General features: G+C 35.9%; 1 protein-coding gene across 1 annotated transcript; it reads right to left on the bottom strand.

Annotated features, from left to right (window-relative positions):
* Positions 1-90: 90 nt before the first annotated feature.
* Positions 91-17,199, bottom strand: LOC107088777 (beta-2-glycoprotein 1-like). The gene is made up of 8 exons (XM_015381153.1): positions 17,055-17,199; positions 15,125-15,259; positions 13,911-14,102; positions 5,367-5,490; positions 4,859-4,935; positions 3,245-3,427; positions 2,930-3,127; positions 91-1,341 (listed from the first exon to the last, which is right to left on the bottom strand). The coding sequence occupies exons 1-8, from the start codon at positions 17,119-17,121 to the stop codon at positions 1,259-1,261; spliced, it is 1,059 nt and encodes a 352-aa protein (XP_015236639.1). The 5' UTR covers positions 17,122-17,199; the 3' UTR covers positions 91-1,258.
* Positions 17,200-18,302: the final 1,103 nt, after the last annotated feature.

Raw genomic sequence — 18,302 nt, 5'->3', positions numbered from 1 at the left:
ATTTATGTAGATATTAGTACATCAATTTTATGCAGAATCATTTTTGATAAAAGTAGGTAAGTATTAAAGAAGGAAAAGATGTTCGCCCCAGAACTCAAACCTGAAACAATTGTATCCCCTATATCTTTTATCTAGAAAACATGGATGTTTAATTATATGCGTCTATTTGTTAGCAAAGGCTGTAGGAAAATATGGTTAGTTTTAACTTTGGTTTGACCCTGAGGTTCTGGCGCCTATCCACTTTCAGCCACCCCTCAGTGTACATTGGTTATTGCCTGGCCACCCTAATAAAATGTTCTGGCTACGCCTCTGCTGTTCAGGCATGATAGAGCTTCTAATGAACTATGAATTTTGACAGTTTTTGATATGAGAGTTTATTTCCCAGTGGAGCACTGGGCGGCACAAGTAATCAAGGTTAAGAAGTTATCTCTCATTTACAATCCCAGTTATGAGGCTGATTATCCACAGAAAGTCTAGAATTTTGTTTTAACATATATCAGGTATAGAAAACGACGTTTTAATGTTATATCCATTCACTGACCTATTAATCTCTTCATCAGTCTATCATCCATTAATCTATACCCAACCCAGTAGACACATGTCTACCATAAATTTTACATTTACCCTTAAACACTGGATTACACACTTTTTTAAGAGTGATATTTAAGAGTTCTCAGTCCATTTGTTAGCCAGCTACATCCTGTACAGTGGGTGCCTGCAATGCAAAATTTGTTATCTGAGCTGGACCCTCCAATTTGGAGCTACAAATAAAATCTAATGCTGTGTTTTGACTGTAGTTTATGCAAAGATCAGGTATCTATAGTCAAATAGAAAACATTCTTAGATAGCTTGTTCCATGCTGCAGAGATTCTTTCAAACAGCTTGTAACAGGTAAAATCACTGAGAAGAGGGTAAATGTTAGCAGAGACTCACCTCAGGTTCTTTTCAACCTAGAAATACATCTGCATACATCACAACAAAAGTCCCGAGAGTATAGAGCAACTGAAGGTGCAGCAAGATTTAAGCAAGGTTTGGATGTAATAACAATGCCTTTAGAGTGCAAGAGAAATAGAACAGCAGGCCTAAATAAAAGATGATAGTTTAAACTTAACCACAATAACTCACAAACCTAAGAGATTTTTGCACAAATAATATCTGAAAGAGCAAAATAAAAGCACATGAATCTGTACTGATTGTCCAGGGGGTGTTATTAAACCGATGCATGTCTCAGTGGGTTGAGATCAGATGTGTTAGGTGGTCACTCTACGTCACCGGGCGCACATGATTCAATCTCCGACACTAGCCGATGTGGGAAGAGTTTATACTGCAACCATGTGGGCTCTGAAACAAAACAAAAAAAGATTGTAAAATCATTTGCCTTTTAGGGTCAGACCATTAGTATCCTAAATGTAATGTGTCTCACTATGAATCCAGAAGGTTCAGTATAAGAGGTTATAGAACCCAAACAAACAGCTTTATGAAGAAAAGGGACTAAGCAGAGTTAGGTTTCACACCTTCAAATCTACCAAGATATCATCATCTAAATACAGGCTAGTAAATAGAACCAGAGTAACTCTGGAGGATCTGTAGAGATCACAAGCTCTTTTTAAGTAAAATTAATGAGGAAAAAGTCTGCAATCCCTGGTAGGCTGATGTTCTAAATAAAATATCAATACACGTTTGTTATATAATTAGAAATATATTAACATCAAAGGAAAAACCAATGGTTCAGTCACTATGGAGGAGTATTAGGCTCACTGGAGAAAGAATAATAAGAAGGAAGTTCTTTTACTGCTCACTTTTATTTACATTTTGAATAAAGTTGAAAAAAGTAAACAAAGTTGCCTATATAAGCAATCTAGAGGGAACACTGGCACAAAACCTATGTCAGCCCTGCCTTATGTAAATAAGATAGAAACTTTATACTTTCAAATAACCGAAACCTGGACCTACACCTGAGGTATCAAGCATACCAAACCTGTTTGAGAGGAACGCAGCGGTTTGACATCTTGCCTTTCCTTTAATACCTTATTCCATTTAACTCTCACATTAATTATAGTAGTATAGTTATTATTTTAGCTTTATTCTTGGAATCTATTTTGAAGTGATTTTTAGATATGTCAGATTTACTGTGTTGTGAAATACAAAAAAAACATAAATTTAAAACTATCCGCCTTTTTTTGTTTTGCTCCAATAGATGGTAATATTCCATGAAGTCATTGATCTAGATTAGATCATAGATTTCTTTAGTTTCAAACTGCTGCATGATGGATTAAGATAATGCCTCGAAAATGTAATAACCCTCAAAGTACTACTGCGTAACCAGATTATGAAGAGTAGGCTAAGTAGCTTTCTTTCAAGGAATGTTTCTTACATGGGAATGTCAGTCTTCTTTTAGACTTAAGTTTTATTTTTTCTTTTGTCAAATAGCAAAAAACAATGCATTGTTTAAATATGTTCACAATAAATCTTATGTATCCATGTAGGGGGCATAGCAAGGATGGAAGAATAAGCTTTATACATATAATACCAATGCAAATATTTTTACCTGCACACAAAAAGCTATATGAGGAGGGGAAAGCTAAAAGTGTACATCATTCTGTATGCACCGTCTCGACACACCATATTAATGCTTAAAAATGGTGGCAGCATCATGCTGTGAGAAGGCTCCTGTTCAGCTACTCATTGTTAATTAATAGATATAAATACAGAGAATCATAGATTGTGCAAAAGATTTTAGATTTAGGACAAAAGTTCACCTTTTTCCAGCAGGATAGAGCTACTAAACACACAACTGGAGCTATAGTGATATACCGTACTACATGTTGGTCTATCATATGAAATATATCTGGAATTAGATGTAGCAAAATAAGGACGTTTTAGGGTTTGATAAGTCCTGTAAATAATTGAAATGGTCTGTTGGGTTTACCAAGGTAGCACTGCGGTGTCTGCAGCTTCCCATCAAAGCAGGTCTGAGCTGCTGTGAAGCTGCACTGCTTCTTGGGATGTTTGCAGTAGAATGTCACGTTTTCCCCGTGGGGAACCATGGCATCCGTGACATCGAATGGCCAACGCTTCACTCCACCAATCACAACACGGCTTCGCTCAGCAGGGATGACACAACGAGCTGTATCATGAAATTATGAAAACGTCATGAATAAACATTTCAACGTTTATTTGCAAAATTCTTTATAGGTCCAATTTTTATTCCTGTGAAACCCAAATGGTCTGGGCTTTTCCTCACCTCTGCAGTGTGGTGGAGATGCGCTCCAGCTGCCATTTGACAGACAGGTGATCTTCTGGGGTCCATCCAGCAGGTAGTTCTTCTTGCATAGATAGTGGATGTCAAAGCCAACCTCATATTCGGCCTTCTGGATTGCAACCACGTAGCCCTCTTTCACTTCCTTTGGAGGTTGGCAGAACAGTTCTGCAAGGCAAACGGATTCAATTCAATCAGCTTTTCTTTGCAACACCACTGATTTTAAACATGAATCAGAAAACAATAGTTGTTCTATTCTTATTAAGATATAAATATGTTTAATAGAAGACTGATTATTTGAAAATCTTGCATAATAATAAATATAATAATTCTGTATAGGAAAAAAAAGAATGATATTTGACATACTCAGCTCAACAGAAGTATTGATGAGTTATTACAAAATGACATTAATCAATTAGATTCAGGGATGAAAAACAAATCTGATGCTCTGGTTGAATTACATTCAAATGAGCCATATTTACAAATGAGGTGATTGGATTTTATTTTGGGGGGTCAAAGTAAAGAGGTCTTAGTATAAATTTGTGTCATAGATCTCAGCCTTTACTTTAAAAATCAAAGTTAAGAGCAATGTCTGCCTATCCTACTAAACCCAAATAAAATACTTACGTTTGAAGTGTCATGTGAGCATTAACACTTTAAAAAGGCACTGTGTATTGCTGCATAACATGCTTTTACTTTAGAGAACAGGTTTACAGACTCCAGCCTTTAAAAGTCTCAATCAAGAGACTATAATCAACATATATTGTAAAATTTTGTATATGAAAAAAACAACAAAACAAAACACGTGTTTTTATATTTTGTGGAAAATTAATGGGTTCCCCCCCCCCCCAAGCAAATAATCTCTTTCATCTATGCTTTTATAACAAGCAATGAATGGTGATTATACATAGTTTATTTTGCTAATTGCTGTCCAGTATGGGGTGTGCTTTTCATGAAGATTATTTCTGGACTGAAACATTGTCTTGTTCATAATTACAGAGTTAGGTGTTAAGGACAATAAAGAGTTATTTTAGTAGTGGAACTGAGGGTTTATTCATCTTTCTTTATTAAGGGTTGCTGCAGCCTTAAATCTTCATTTAGTCTGTTGAAGTGCATGTAACTACCTTTTTTTATTTACTATATGATGATAACTTCAATGTAGCTTCCTTCAAATACCCCAATCATTTCAGAGTGTTTCCCTTTTCCTACCTATAAAAACTATGATAATAAATGTAAACAGTATTCAACTACTGATATATATATCTATATATATATATCTATATTTATATATATATATATATATCTATATATATATATATATATTTTTTTTTTACAGAAGTTCAATCCAGAGAGTTTGAGTTTTGGCCACAAGAGGGCAGGAGAGGACTTTGAAACATAGCCTTGTGTTTGTGCCTCTTTCTTTTTTTTACACTCCACTGAGGATTAAAAAAAATGCAGTTTCCAAACTAACACCTATTATCAGTCTCTCACCTTAGCCATTTACTCACTCACACATGATTCACTAACCTTCAGAAGTGTGTAAAGTCTTGCTGAGAGTGAAGCGGATGTAACACATAAACACACACGCTGCACACTTACTTTTACAGACCGGATGAGGATGCAGCCAGGTCTGGTTCTCCTGGCAGAAATTTTCTCTGCTTCCAACTATTTCTGCCCTGTGGGGTAAGAAAACACTACACTGAAGAAACCAGATTGGAAGATGACCTATACACTACAACAAGGGGTGCTAGAAAGGTCCTTAAAAGGGGATATCAGTAAAAACTGTGCAAATGGATCCTTTGCTTCAACCTCTTGTTTAAATTGTGTGAGTGTGATCATGAGTGCAGAAGCTCTGGCTGACACATCCACTCTGGCTCATCCTTTCCTGTGAGATGAGTCAGTGTGTGAAAGGGAAGTCGATACAAGATTTGACTGTAATGACCTAGTTAGCTCAATGGAGGCATCATCAGCTGGGAGATCAAAATGAATTCCCTGCCATTCATCGCTCATAACACCAGCCTTCCCCTCCCTCCCTCTCTTTTTTTTCCTTCACACTCCATCTATCACTTCCTCCGCTTCTTTCTCTGTATTTCAGAGCCACACTCACCCAGACAGGCAGCTGTAGCGGATTGAAGTACCCACAGTGGCTTCGCCGTGGATGCTGAAGGTGTTGATCACCTCTTCTGGCAAAGGACAGGTTTGAGCTGGAGTGTTTTCAGGTGGCTCAGACACTGTTTTTCAATGGAAGAGCAAGAGGTGTCAAAAAAGGTGAAAGGTTGAATACCAAACAGGACATTTGTGTTAATCTAAGCAAGAGAATTAATAAAATATAAGCACATTTGGGTTTGCACAGCATTATTCATTTAAGGTTTAATGAACCAGGAATAATACTGATCTGTTAGAATACTAAAACAGCGAATGGAAATCCTCAAGTAAAGCAACAAACAGGGCAGTTTTTTATAAAAAAAAAAAATTCAATTAGATGATTTTCTGCACTTGATTCTTCATTGGATGAAAGGGAGCAGAGGTTCTAAAATGTGTCATTTTAAATGCTATAGTTCCAGTCTTACTGAGCTTAAGGTATTTTGCAGAGCAAAATCGCAAGAGAGTCTCACTGCAGACCTGCACTGTCAGGACCCTTTGTTGCAGACCTGCAAAATGGGGTCTCCTGAACTGTCAAAACTGGAAGTTTATTCCTGAAGTTGTATTTGAAGCCTTCGGGAATAGCACGCAGCACGTATTTGCTGCCAGATTACAGTTTATGGCAGTGTTAAACTGAGCAGAGGAACAGTTGAAATTATACAGTAAACAAAAATCCTCATAGGCAGCCAACCTCCATTGTCGTTTAGAAAATGTCTTATAGACCAAATGCCCTTTTCCATCCAATGATCCAAATACAGAGACTTAATTCTATGTAGCACATGTCTATTATTTCAGATAGGAGTTTGGTGGGGAGTAAAATTGTGAGCGTTCATAGGTTTCCAGCATAACAACACTTGTTTGTGAAAGTAAGCTACGTAGCTTCACAGGGAGTTTATTAGCGTTAGCTTTTACTTTAAAAAGGCTTTGAATCAACTTTGCTTTTACTTTGATGTCTTCGAATAAACTTCTGGTTCTAACAGTGCAGAAGACCTAAGAGTGCAGCTCTGCAGCCAGGATACTGACAGTGCAGTGTAACCAAAAAGACAATCAAGAATCTCCTATTAAATAAATAATGGAGATTATGGTTGTCAACTGACAAAATTTGGTATTAATATTCTGCAAAAGCATTGCAGCACTACAAAATTTATGGGGAAATTTAATGGGTGTGGTTTTAGTTATGTAATTGCATGGGGTGCTCCATGTTATTGCTGCAGGAACACTTATATTTTATTTCATTGTTTCTTTTACTTGAGATAATATGTATAAATCTCTACAACAGTGAAGTATCAATAAGCCGTGGCCCATGATGTATTTTTCTGTAAAACTAATATGTAACATTAAAAAAACATGATTTAAAAACATGTTCTTTATGTTGATAGTATCTACAGTCAAGCAGAAGTCCATCCTGACACGTCGTTTGCCCTTTTAAACCCGGGCTTTCAGTTACCCACAGAGGGAGAGAGTTTCACCCAATGTCTCGTTCTATTTCAGTAGATATAACCCTTCTTAGGTAATAAACCAGAGTTCGACAAGCAGGTGAACCGCCGCCTCAACCCTCTCCAAGCTATCAGGTTGTATAACTGCTGGCTCTGATCGTTCCTGCAGCTGAGAGCCTCACGCTTGTGCAAATATAAATATCGGAGAGGTGCTTTGCAGAGAGAAGCTGTAGTGACCTGAGCTGTTTTGAACAGGAACACAGCTTTGAAAAGGCAGAGAATGCTCTCGCCTGAGGACTATTTCTGCCTTCTGAAATGGATAAATGTTCAGATAAGAATACAAAGGCACCTATGGGAGATGGAGATATATTTGAGAGCCTGATGCCAGGTTCTGTTTTCACATACCGCCCCTCTCCTGCCTGGTACTGCTACCTCCTCCACACACAGAATCTGGCACCAAACCGTACAGATACAGGTATATCAGATTCATATTCGTACAAAAACACATAACAGCGATTCTGAATGAACCTCGATGAACAAAATGCATCATTCTGACCAAATGTGTGCAGATCTGCTTAGGGTGGTTTCACTCATGCAAACATGTACACGTCCACATCCACACTATGTAAACTAAACAGCCTGAAGGTGCACGCTTGTCCTTGGCTCCTATTGTGGAGAGAGACCTTATCTGAGGCCTCAGATGGAGAAGGATGAGAGCAGAAAGAGATGAGAAGAGAGGAGGAAAGGACAGAGAAGAGGAAGGCCTGAAGCAGAATGAGCAAGAGAGCTTTCTGACTCTCCAGACTGTGATCTGTCGCCCACACACACAAAGACACACAGACAAACAGTGTGACACATCTGCAGCCCGCCCCTCTAACACATCTACATCCTATCTATCCAGAAAAATACCTTTCTACCTCCTGGTAAACACACACACAAACAGTGCACATGGCGTTCACTCTGACAGAGACCCACTGCCCACCGCCTCATAACAGACACAGATCCACTCCACTCACACCGGCACAAAAACACACAAACCCTCGCACACGCTCAGAACCCACCTACCTTCTGCCTGTCTCTTCGAAGCAGAGGTAGAACTAAAGATTTTTATCCTGATATGACCGCTTTGAAGAGGTAAAACACATATTTTGAGAGCGAAAATGATTTTTTTCGGATAGCACGTTTAATGGAGCTGTATGGTAGAGATCGTTAGCAGTGACATGTAAGCCCAAGCAAATATAGGGAGCCCTCTTTTAATGCTGTGTCTTCATAAGACAAGATAAGTACTGATTATTTTAGATTTGTGTTGCCTGCTATACTTTTGAGAGACACATTTAAAGTCAATATTTTATTGTAGTAGCATTATCTCCCTTTGAGAAATTTATAAAAAATCCAACTTTTCGTTTAAGTGGCTTACATTTTGTTCTCTGCAGGAAATGAAATATGCAAATTAAGATAGAAACAGGACAAACTAAAAAAAATAAGAGATCACAGGTTCTCTGTAGGATTTAGGTCTGAGACGAAGGTATGGTAAGGTAAGATTATTTGTATAGCACATTTCAGTACATGGACAATCCAAAATGCTTCACATGATTCAGTGTCTGCGTTGAGTTTATCATTTTGTATCATTATCTTGCTCATTCAAACAATACATTTGATATTTATCAGAGCTGAACAACCATTTAAGGAAACAATTTATTATCTATTTGATCCATTGCAAATACCAAATAATATAAACACAATTTCTGATTTTTTTCCCCCCTCCTTTTTTCAAATAAAACAATTTCTTCCATTTTGTTGTTAGCTTTTCTATCTCAGCTACTACAAATATATATAATTTACAGTACACATCAAGGGCAAATAGAGTGATCCAACCTGGTCAAATATGTATATAATATATTGGTTTTATGAAATCTATCCTTATATCATATCCAAACAGTCCTGTGCAAATCAGGTGTTGCAATCACATATTTTGATAAACATTCAACCTAAGATGAAGTCTTAGATCTGACATTAGTCTGATGAAAAGCAAGATTTCTAACAACAGCCTGTGAGAATTGATCTTTTTGAATTATAAAGCAACTTAACTACTATGCAGAAAAATTTTTATATTTCATAAATTGTTTATTGTCCAGGTAGAACAGACCTGATGGAAACATTACTCACACTGTATTATTCTAAATTGTGCAGTAGTTAGATATATAACATGTTTTAAATGTTTTTTCTGGATTGATGTCCTATGTGTTTGAAGAGGGACATCACATTCATGTGGTGATGTGCAAAAGTTGATCCTCAATTCTAACACGCCTTTAAAAGCTGAGATATCAATAGAAACATGTTAAATTAATTTGATTATAATTAATAATTGAGAAAACTAAAGGAAAATATCTGTCCATTATGTTTAATGAGATTTCAGGAAATATTAGAAACAAACTTCTTGGTTAATTGAAAAAATAACCAAATCTAAATATTTTAATGTAAAATTATAGCAGCAAAATTTAATATCAATTGAGCTGACAAAAGTAGAATACAGCTAAAAGGACTCCATACGACTGAATTCGTACTAAAATAGAGAACTTTCATACTACAATTTGCTCACCAGGCCACATCCTCACAGCTATCACACCAGCCAGTATTGCTATTCTTTTTATTCCATTTCTAATCTCTTTCCAAACTGCTCTCTTTGCCCAAAAGCTAAAGAGGATTAACATAGTAGTGGGAGGCTATATTGAAACTCCTAACCTTCCAGTTAAAAGAAGACAGATAGACACAATGCATCATGGATGGACCACTTAACAGTGCACTTCAGCTGCTATTCCACACATTCATTCGTTGGGAACATGTCACTATTGGTTAGTTTCAAGTCCTACACTGCAAAAACAATCTAGAAATAAGTCAACATATCTTAAATTAGGCGTATTTACCCTTAATTTGAGTAGGTAAGTAAGATGATTTGCCCATGCAATTAGTATATTTACTCTTAAAATAATATAATTAGATAATATGCACTTGATGTAAGACAATACACTTTTTTTAAGTAAATTGTCTTGCTCCATTTGCAAAATGTCTCACTTACCTCTTCAATTCGAGAAAAAGTAACTAATTTAGATTTTGTTTTTTCCAATGAACATTTTATATTTCAAGTTATTACAAGTTTAAATGAGCTATTCCCAAATTATATATTTTGTTTTCCCTATTTTTACTGCATGATAACTTTTGACTTTATGGGGTCATCAAGTCATATCAAGTAAACAAGCAAAAGTTCCAGTCAATTCACAAGTCATTACTATTGAAGTCTTTTTAAAATCTTAAATGTATAGTGGAGGATGTTCTTTTTCCGGGTGGATCATCAAAATAAGTGGTCCTCTTAATTGTCAATCATTCTGATAATATGTTTACATAAGGCCATCCTATGGCTCGTCCCCATTCTCACTTAATGGTGGTGAGTCTGGCATAGTGGAAAAATAGTAAATCTTTTTTTGGAAAGTAAGCTTGTATGAATGAGCCAAACAGCAACTTTTAAACAGAGCGTGCACGAGGAGAAATGGGCTTGTGCTCTCGTGTGCACTTTTTTGAAGAGGGGGGGGTCTTTTGAAAAATTTGTGAAAATCCTCCTCTCTACCTTTAAGTTATCTAATCTGTAACTATTGTGAGTCAGGTAAAGTCATCAAGTCGAAGTCCATATCTTTGACCATAATTGTGGTTCCAGTTAAAGTCCCAGAAGAACTAAGCAACTCCAGCTATTTGTGATGATTGGACAAAAAAATTTTTTCCTGGCATGAATCCAAACGAACTGCGATAAACACAAAGCATTAACTACAAAATGCTTGAGTTGCTCCATTTTTTACAGGAATTCATGGTTCTGTGTTTTTCTTCAACACAGAAAACAGTTTAGGATAAAAGACTCTAAGTGGGGAATTATCCTACTGCAAGAAAATATTCATTTATTTTTATATGCTTCTTTATTCTAAACTGTGCGATTATTTATCACTAAATATTTTCCCTAAATATAAACATGAATCAAAGATTTCTAAAACTAATTATATCTCATGCTTATGTGACAGCTCAATAAATAATAATTCAGTGCATCACAAAGAGCAGGTGAGCTGCTGTTGTTACCTGAAATGCAAAATGCAGTGTCAAATAAAAAGGTTTTTGCAAGGTATTTTGAAGTTGTACTGTAATTTTAACATCAAATTGTGTTTTTATAATGTAGTGAGTGTTTTTTTCAGTGTCCTTAAGCAATAAAGCGAAAACCGTTTTATATTTTGTCCACCATAGAATAGCCCACATATTTATATCCTCCCCACACAACAGTTTTACTTTCCAGAATATTTTTTAACACATCCTGATTCTGAAAAGTCAATTCGATGCGTAAATATGGTGGAATTTTCTCGGAGGCTTATATATATTTGATGAATTTGTGTCCATTTGTCACCACAGTTCATCTCTTTGAGAGAAAAAGACACAAAAGAACAGTCTACAAATATGTAAAATCTGCACGAGTATATTTTTGTGTCTGTGTTGTGTAACAACCCACCTGCAAACTGGACGAGCGATTCACACATATTCGTAAACATTTTGACATCTCTCAATCAATTTGTACGTGTGAAACTGATTTTTAGCACAACCGCTTTGTGGATGATGCTAAATTGGTGACTTAATTGTGTTTACTCACAGATTTTTGTCCATTTGCTTCTTTGCTTGGCAGCAAAGGTAAACACATTGAATTTGAACACAGAAAAAAAAAACTCACACTCATGTAGAGGCAAGAAGATATGCTATAACACTCAAAGGGTTTCATTTTGAATTAGAAACAGGTGGATTAGAAATATAGAAAGGCTATTTCGGGGCTTTCCTAATTTTCAGAACCTAAATATTTAGACGCTTATTTATACATATAAACGAGAAAAAAAAAACATTTTGGCACAGAAAAGCTTTTTTGCTTGCACATTTAGATTAAAGCTCACCTGTGTTAATTTAGATTTTAGGTCAATTAAATCCAGACCAAATCGTTTAGTTTTGCTTAGTTAGGCTTATATCAACTTCACATAAAAACAGATATATTCTGATGAAGGCTGCAGGTCACAAAAAGTGGCCTGGAAAAATAATTAACATAGATGTTAAGTTTGTTTTATTTAAACAAACTATGAAATTCTTACGATTCTGAAAGTTTTCATCAACCCCACGTTATGAGGTTAATAAACAGAACTAATTCCTTAATTTCTGCGCAACTAGGTGCTCTCAGGAATCTCCATCTACTCTCTGAAGTTTAATCTCTTCATCATTAATTGAGAATAGCATATTTGGATAGATCACTTTTATAAATTTTATACCCTGACCTATTTGGTAACACTTTTTTTTTACATTACATAAATAACAATGTAATAACATGGTAATAACTGAGCAAGTCACAATATATATTACTTGATAACAAGAAAAACTTTATTTGGTATTTACACCAATATTAAGGTATATCATTTAAAAGTAATTACCTGCATGTAATTATTAGAATTGTATGTTACTAAGTAAAAATTGAGACTTTTGGTGGGTAATTACCATTAGGTTACCACATAATGGTTTCTGTTTTTGGCCACCATCCACCAACGGCTTACTAAGTAAATTGTAACTTATGGTCAGGTAAATAAAGCTTTATTAAAAAGAACTCAAGTTACATATAAATAAGAGTCTAGTTAAGAAGATTAGCTTGCCGTCTTCTGGGTTTGGTTTTCGGTTATATGCCAAGTAATAAACTGCATTTTACTAGATAATAACACATTAATTAATTGATGTGGGTGAAATAACTGAGTTACCTGCTAATAACGGTTTGAAATCTTAGAAGTCTGACTTTACCTTGTCTGCCTAAGATTTAGATCACAGCACTTCACAAATTTCTCCAAAGTTTTTATGTTACCTAGTAATATAGTGAACTTGCTATGTTATTACCATGTTTTCACATGGTTATTGATTCACTGTTTAAAAAAAAGTGTTATCACGTTTTTCATCTATGTCCAGGCATTTTATCATTCACTGATTCAACTTCATTAGTTAAAGAAATGCATTATTTCAATTAAATTCTCCCTTTTTATAAGAATAAAAAATGATTGTGTTAATCACTTCACTCTTTCGACTGTGTTTGTGGCTGAAGGTAGGATAACTGCATCTGTATTTACGTTGATTACAGACAGCAGATCTGTTATGCGTTATGCTAATTGCTCAGAAACAAAAAAAAAATGCAGCTGCCTGAGAGCGACTGGTGCAGTAAAAAATGGGAAAAGAGAAACCCTAAGTGCCAAAGGCTTTACAAAAAAAAATTATATTTTTGTTATCAATTCAATTGTTTTTAAAACAAAGGCATCCTTTTAATCATTTTGTATCACCAGAGACCAAACAATCAGAGAGGAAACAAACAGAATGAGATGTAGCAAAGACCAGTATCAAATGTCTCAATCACAAGAATTGATTGATGGATAGTGGAAGCCCACTCTACCTTTCCACCATGTAATGCCTCTACTCATGCTTTATTTTTAACACAGAATACAGACTTATGGTGCTTTAAATGATGTTCAGAGGGTATCAAACAGATGTCTGATAAAATTCCCTTTTATGCAAAGTAGTAGTAGTTTTTGCATTTCAGAGTAAAGCTATAGATTAAATGTTGGAAATGTTTAACTCAAACATCCTGGGATTGATTCAAATTGAGCAAGATTTATCAGGAAAAGGCTTGTTTTTTTATAGGAGGCTTGTGTTTGAACCCACTGACAGCCTGATAAAGACTAGGCCATTTTAAGCTATCAGCAGCAAGATCTTGGGTCTGTGAAAGCTCTGGTTGACATGGTGATGGGGAGAATAGGTCACAGTTGTGCAACACGTCTAAGCCGTCACATTCACAGAGGGGTTTCAGTCCTGTTCATCTCCCTCTGTCTCTCTCTCTCTCCATGTTGTTTAAACACACAATCTCTAATGCTTATTCATTGGCCCTTAAAAAGCTGAACCACATTTCTGAGAAAACTAGTAAAACAAACCTTTTCATTTAAATTTCCAGACATTTAAAAAGAGAACAATAAGCCCACCTGCACAGATGGGCTCATCTCCGCTCCACTGTCGGTCACCCTGACACCTGCGGACAGTGACATCCAAGCCATCGGGCAATGTGAAGCCTGGCTTACAGCGCACTTCTAGCAGGGCAGAGAAGGAAGGAGTGGGAGAGAGGAGGCGGATTTCCGAGGTTTCACTCAGGGGAAGAGGCCAGGGACAAGTACGACCTTAGGGGGGGAGGATCCAGGAGGGGAGGAGAGAGAAAAAACAAGAGAGCTGGATACAAAGCAATTCTTAGAAATTGTTGGATGGTAACCAAGGAAAACAATTACTGACAAATTACTCTAAAAGAGCATTGATGAGGTTGTGTAACTAAAATGCAAGCAATCAAAGCGCCCTATTTTTCTGACACACATACGCATTAAAAAGTTTGTGTTCAGGTTTTGATGTGGTTGGGTTTCATTTTATTTTTCCAGGAGAAAACAAAGCTTGTTTGTTTGCTCAGAAACACATATACAGGGTCTGATATGGGTGTAGGGCTCACCACCCAGGGCGTTATTTCATAAGGGGTGGCAAAAGTTGCTCCTAAACAGGATTTGTTTTTTATGTCATCAGTGAGGATTGGATTGACCTTCAAGAAAAGCAAATATGCTCATAATTAGTATTAGAAATATGTTTATAGTGTGGTATTTATATGTATACAGTTATGTTGATGTCAGTTCATGGGTTTTAAGTTATTGTTTGATATAAAGCCAACTATTGTGTCCTAACTTTCAATGTTATTTAAGAAATATGTAGTTGAAATATGTATTGATTAGCTATAGTTTAAAATCTAAAACACTTTCCAAATGGAAGCCATTTCAATGGTTTCCAAGAAACTGGAAAAATAATTTAGATAGAATTAATTGCACTCTTTAAAATGCAGCCTTTATGTAAGGTACTTTCGCTATGTAAAAGACAATAAAAAAAGTGCTATTTTATTATTATTTATATATTTTTTTACTGTGTTATAAAGTATTTTTATATTATATTTGGTGAATATTGTAATAAATTTGTTCAAATTTGTTTTTTTGTTCTTAATAGTTAAAAGAAGATTTAGATAATATCAAATACAGGTAATTTGTTGTTGCATTTTTTTGTCCGGGGGGGGGGGGCAAAACAAAAAGCCAGGCCAGGTTTCAACAGCAGTGCAGATGCAGATATCAAGCACATAAAGTTTCCAACTGTGAAACAAAATTAATCAAATTACCTGGAGCCACACAGCTGAGACCACATTGGCCGTCACACAAACACTGCCGCTTGCTGCCGCATTCTGCGTCCGATTTGCAGTTCCGAGAACATGTCCTTGTTCTCTTCTCTCCTCCCTGAAGTCTCACACATGACCCTGTTTTGGTATAAAAACACTCACTCATTTTAGATGAAGACATCTAAAAAGAAAGGGCACTGGTAAACGTGTATGCAATGTAAAAATCTTTTGTGAGTTCTGAAAAGCTCTAGATAACATCACTAATACTTATCTTAAAACAGTGTCCAAACGACAATATTCGTTCTCTGCACTTTTCCACATTGTGTCAATTTACAACAAGGAATTACATTCTATTTGATTGGGTTTGTATGCCAAAGACTATAACAAAGAAGATAAGAAAGAAGCCAGAGCAAGTAACTAGTTTCAGAAGTTACCCTGTTATTGAATCATGGTCTGTAAATTTAACATCTGTGTAAAAGATGGCTGTTTGGGATGTTTATTAAAAAGTATTGTTTAAAAAAATTATTTGAAAGTGAAAATAGCTTTTTCACAACTACTAACCCGCCTGGACACAGACATCCATCCAAACAGTATATAGAACAGGAATGAGAGCATTTGTAAGAAAGTCAGCCAAAAGGCTCACTGTTATTATACTAACTGTTGGAATAGAGAACAATTATTAATATACCCTACAAATCTGTCCTTTACAGAAAAAGGGAAGCAGTTAAATTTTGCAGTTTGTCACCATAACCTTTAATTTTCCAGCAAGAAGCAAACTGTTGGAAGCATCATGCTATGGACATGCCTTTCTTTAGCAGAAGAAGATTAGCCTGTTAGATTTTATAGGATGATGGAGGATGCTTCAAACAAACAATAATGGAAGAGAAAACATAAAAAAAAAAAATCAAAAGACTTGAGGTTTTTCTCAGAGCATGAAAGCCTACTGCAGAAAGAGAATGGAAAAGTTTAAAATTAAACCATGCTTAGAAAGGCTTAGTCAAAGTCCAGATCCAAACAGCAGTGAAGACTGATACACAGCACATTTACTCTTTATCTACTCTGGCAAAGCTTGATCTATTTTGCAAACAAGGATGGACAAAAATGTCCCTGGATGCTGGTGACATACCCCAAACAATGTGCAGCTGTGATTGCAATGATTGGTGGCTATGCAAAGCAGTGACTCTGGAGGGCTTAAAACAAATGTAATTCAAGCTTTCTCAGGTCCTTTGGAGTTTTTTTCCCCACAATTTTATTTGTGGGGAAATTGAAAGCCATCTATTCTTTTACTTCGACTTTAGAATGATAAACCAAATTGTTTTGCTCAGTCAATAAAATTCAACTAAAATAGGTTGAAGATGGAGCTTTTTCTGTGGCAGCATGTGGTACAAAAAAAACAAAGAGTACAAATAATTTCACAAGGCGCCATATGTACGACCATAACCACCTTCTGTGCACATCTTCTACTGACAGCAGTGTGCATGATAAACATTACAGAACTTTGAAAATGTTTAAGAAGAAGTGACTCCAGCTATAACAGGATTCAGAGGTACTATGTTACTCCTTCTAAATGCAACAGAAATAACAACAAAAGCTGCATTTAAGCAAAGAAATCAGCACTGGAACAATTTTTAGCTATTATCTACAGTACAGGAGATATAATATTGATATTACTATTATAAATGGAAAAAATTTTTTTTATAGAATTTATATTCTCTTGATTAAGAGTTCCTGTTTTAATTTTCCTTAATAACAGACTCTAAGTCAGTGCATTTCGATGCTAAATAAAGGCTTCTGGAATTTTGATGCTTGATAATCCTCACATCCAGATACAGGAGAGAGCAAGCAACAAATAAAAAGTGTGTAACCATATGGCTCTATTTTACCACAGGTAGTAAAAATATGAATCATAATTCATCATTGACTTGTGGCTTACCTGAAGACTGAGGGGAAGCTGTGGCAGTCAGAGCCCAGAGGAGAAGCAACAGCAGAGCAGAGTCCATCCTTAGAGCCAGACCTCAGGATGGTATGAGTGAGGGACAAACTCACTCACTCGCTTTTTTTAAAGAAGTCATTTGTGGAGGGGGGGGGCAAAAGGAGGGGGTTCTGAGAACACATCTGTTTTGTGTTGTGGAAGAAGAGAAATGAGGAAAATTCCACTCTGAGGGACCTTTCACCCATTTCTGTTAAGATTGCAGATAAAACGCCGGTTAGCACGCCTATAAACAGGGTGCTTTAAAAATAAATATATTAATCAGCTACTTTGGGGAAGTCAAATACTTGAACTTTTTTCATATTTTGTAACACTACTTGTGGACTTTAAATTTATGGCACAGTGTAGAAAAAAAGAAACATTACCAAAAGGTCATCAAGCATGCTGAATAAGGCCTGTTCAGATAAGACTAAAATTGTACTTTTTGAACAACATGCAAAACCCATGAGAGGAGAAGAACTAAAACATCACCTTGAATTCATTATCCCCACATGTAGACTTGGTGATGGAAGCATAATGCTGTGTAGATTAGCCACCATAGATGCAATAGTGTGGCTCAGATCCAAGCTCATGTGTTTTTTTTAAAGGAGCCATTCATTGCAGCCCTACACCCAATTCAGTCTATTAGACGACTTAAAAACTTGTTTATTTACAGATATTCTTTGTCTGATCTGATTTAGCTGAGGCTATTTTGCAAAAATGAACATGCACATATTTTAGTCTCTAGATATACAGAGCTAGAAGATATAGCTTAGCTTTAATTGCTAAGAAAGTTGGTTCTACAAAGCGCACATTAGATGTTTAAAAAAACAGACTTTATTCCCTCTATTTCTCACTTATGTGCTCTTTAGTTCTGGTCTATTACATATAATCCCATAAAATATGGTTGGATTAGTGGTTTTCTATGTGTAAAAATGTAAAAAAGTTAAATATAAGTCAATACTTTCACAGGGCACCCACTCAAGGACATTCTCTTAAAAAAAGACAGTGTGAAATAATTCCCTAAACGTCCAGTGGGACATAAATCATGTTTGTCAGTCTGCTAAAATACATTGGAATGCATGCAATGTGAACAAACAAGGAGAAGATCAAAACATCAAAATAGCCCTGAAGCATCCCAAGACATATCACAGTCTGGCTATCACTCTGAACTTTGACCAACCCCCCCTCTATAAACAGCTACATTTATTT

The sequence above is a fragment of the Cyprinodon variegatus genome, unplaced genomic scaffold (assembly GCF_000732505.1).
Source record: "Cyprinodon variegatus isolate N-32 unplaced genomic scaffold, C_variegatus-1.0 Scaffold229, whole genome shotgun sequence".
Lineage (NCBI taxonomy): Eukaryota > Metazoa > Chordata > Actinopteri > Cyprinodontiformes > Cyprinodontidae > Cyprinodon > Cyprinodon variegatus.
The sequence above is the reverse complement of the archived record's forward strand: the minus strand, read 5'-3'. Positions and strand labels throughout refer to the sequence as shown.

What these genes read in the sequence shown, in the direction of transcription:
- LOC107088777 (XM_015381153.1), bottom strand. Translation starts at nt 17,121, where the DNA reads ATGGACTCTGCTCTGCTGTTGCTTCTCCTCTGGGCTCTGACTGCCACA. An exon ending in AGCTTCCCCTCAGTCTTCAG is followed by an intron (nt 15,260 to 17,054) that starts GTAAGCCACAAG and finishes ATACCAAAACAG; the next exon opens with GGTCATGTGTGAGACTTCAG. An exon ending in CGCTACAGCTGCCTGTCTGG is followed by an intron (nt 4,936 to 5,366) that starts GTGAGTGTGGCT and finishes CTTACCCCACAG; the next exon opens with GGCAGAAATAGTTGGAAGCA.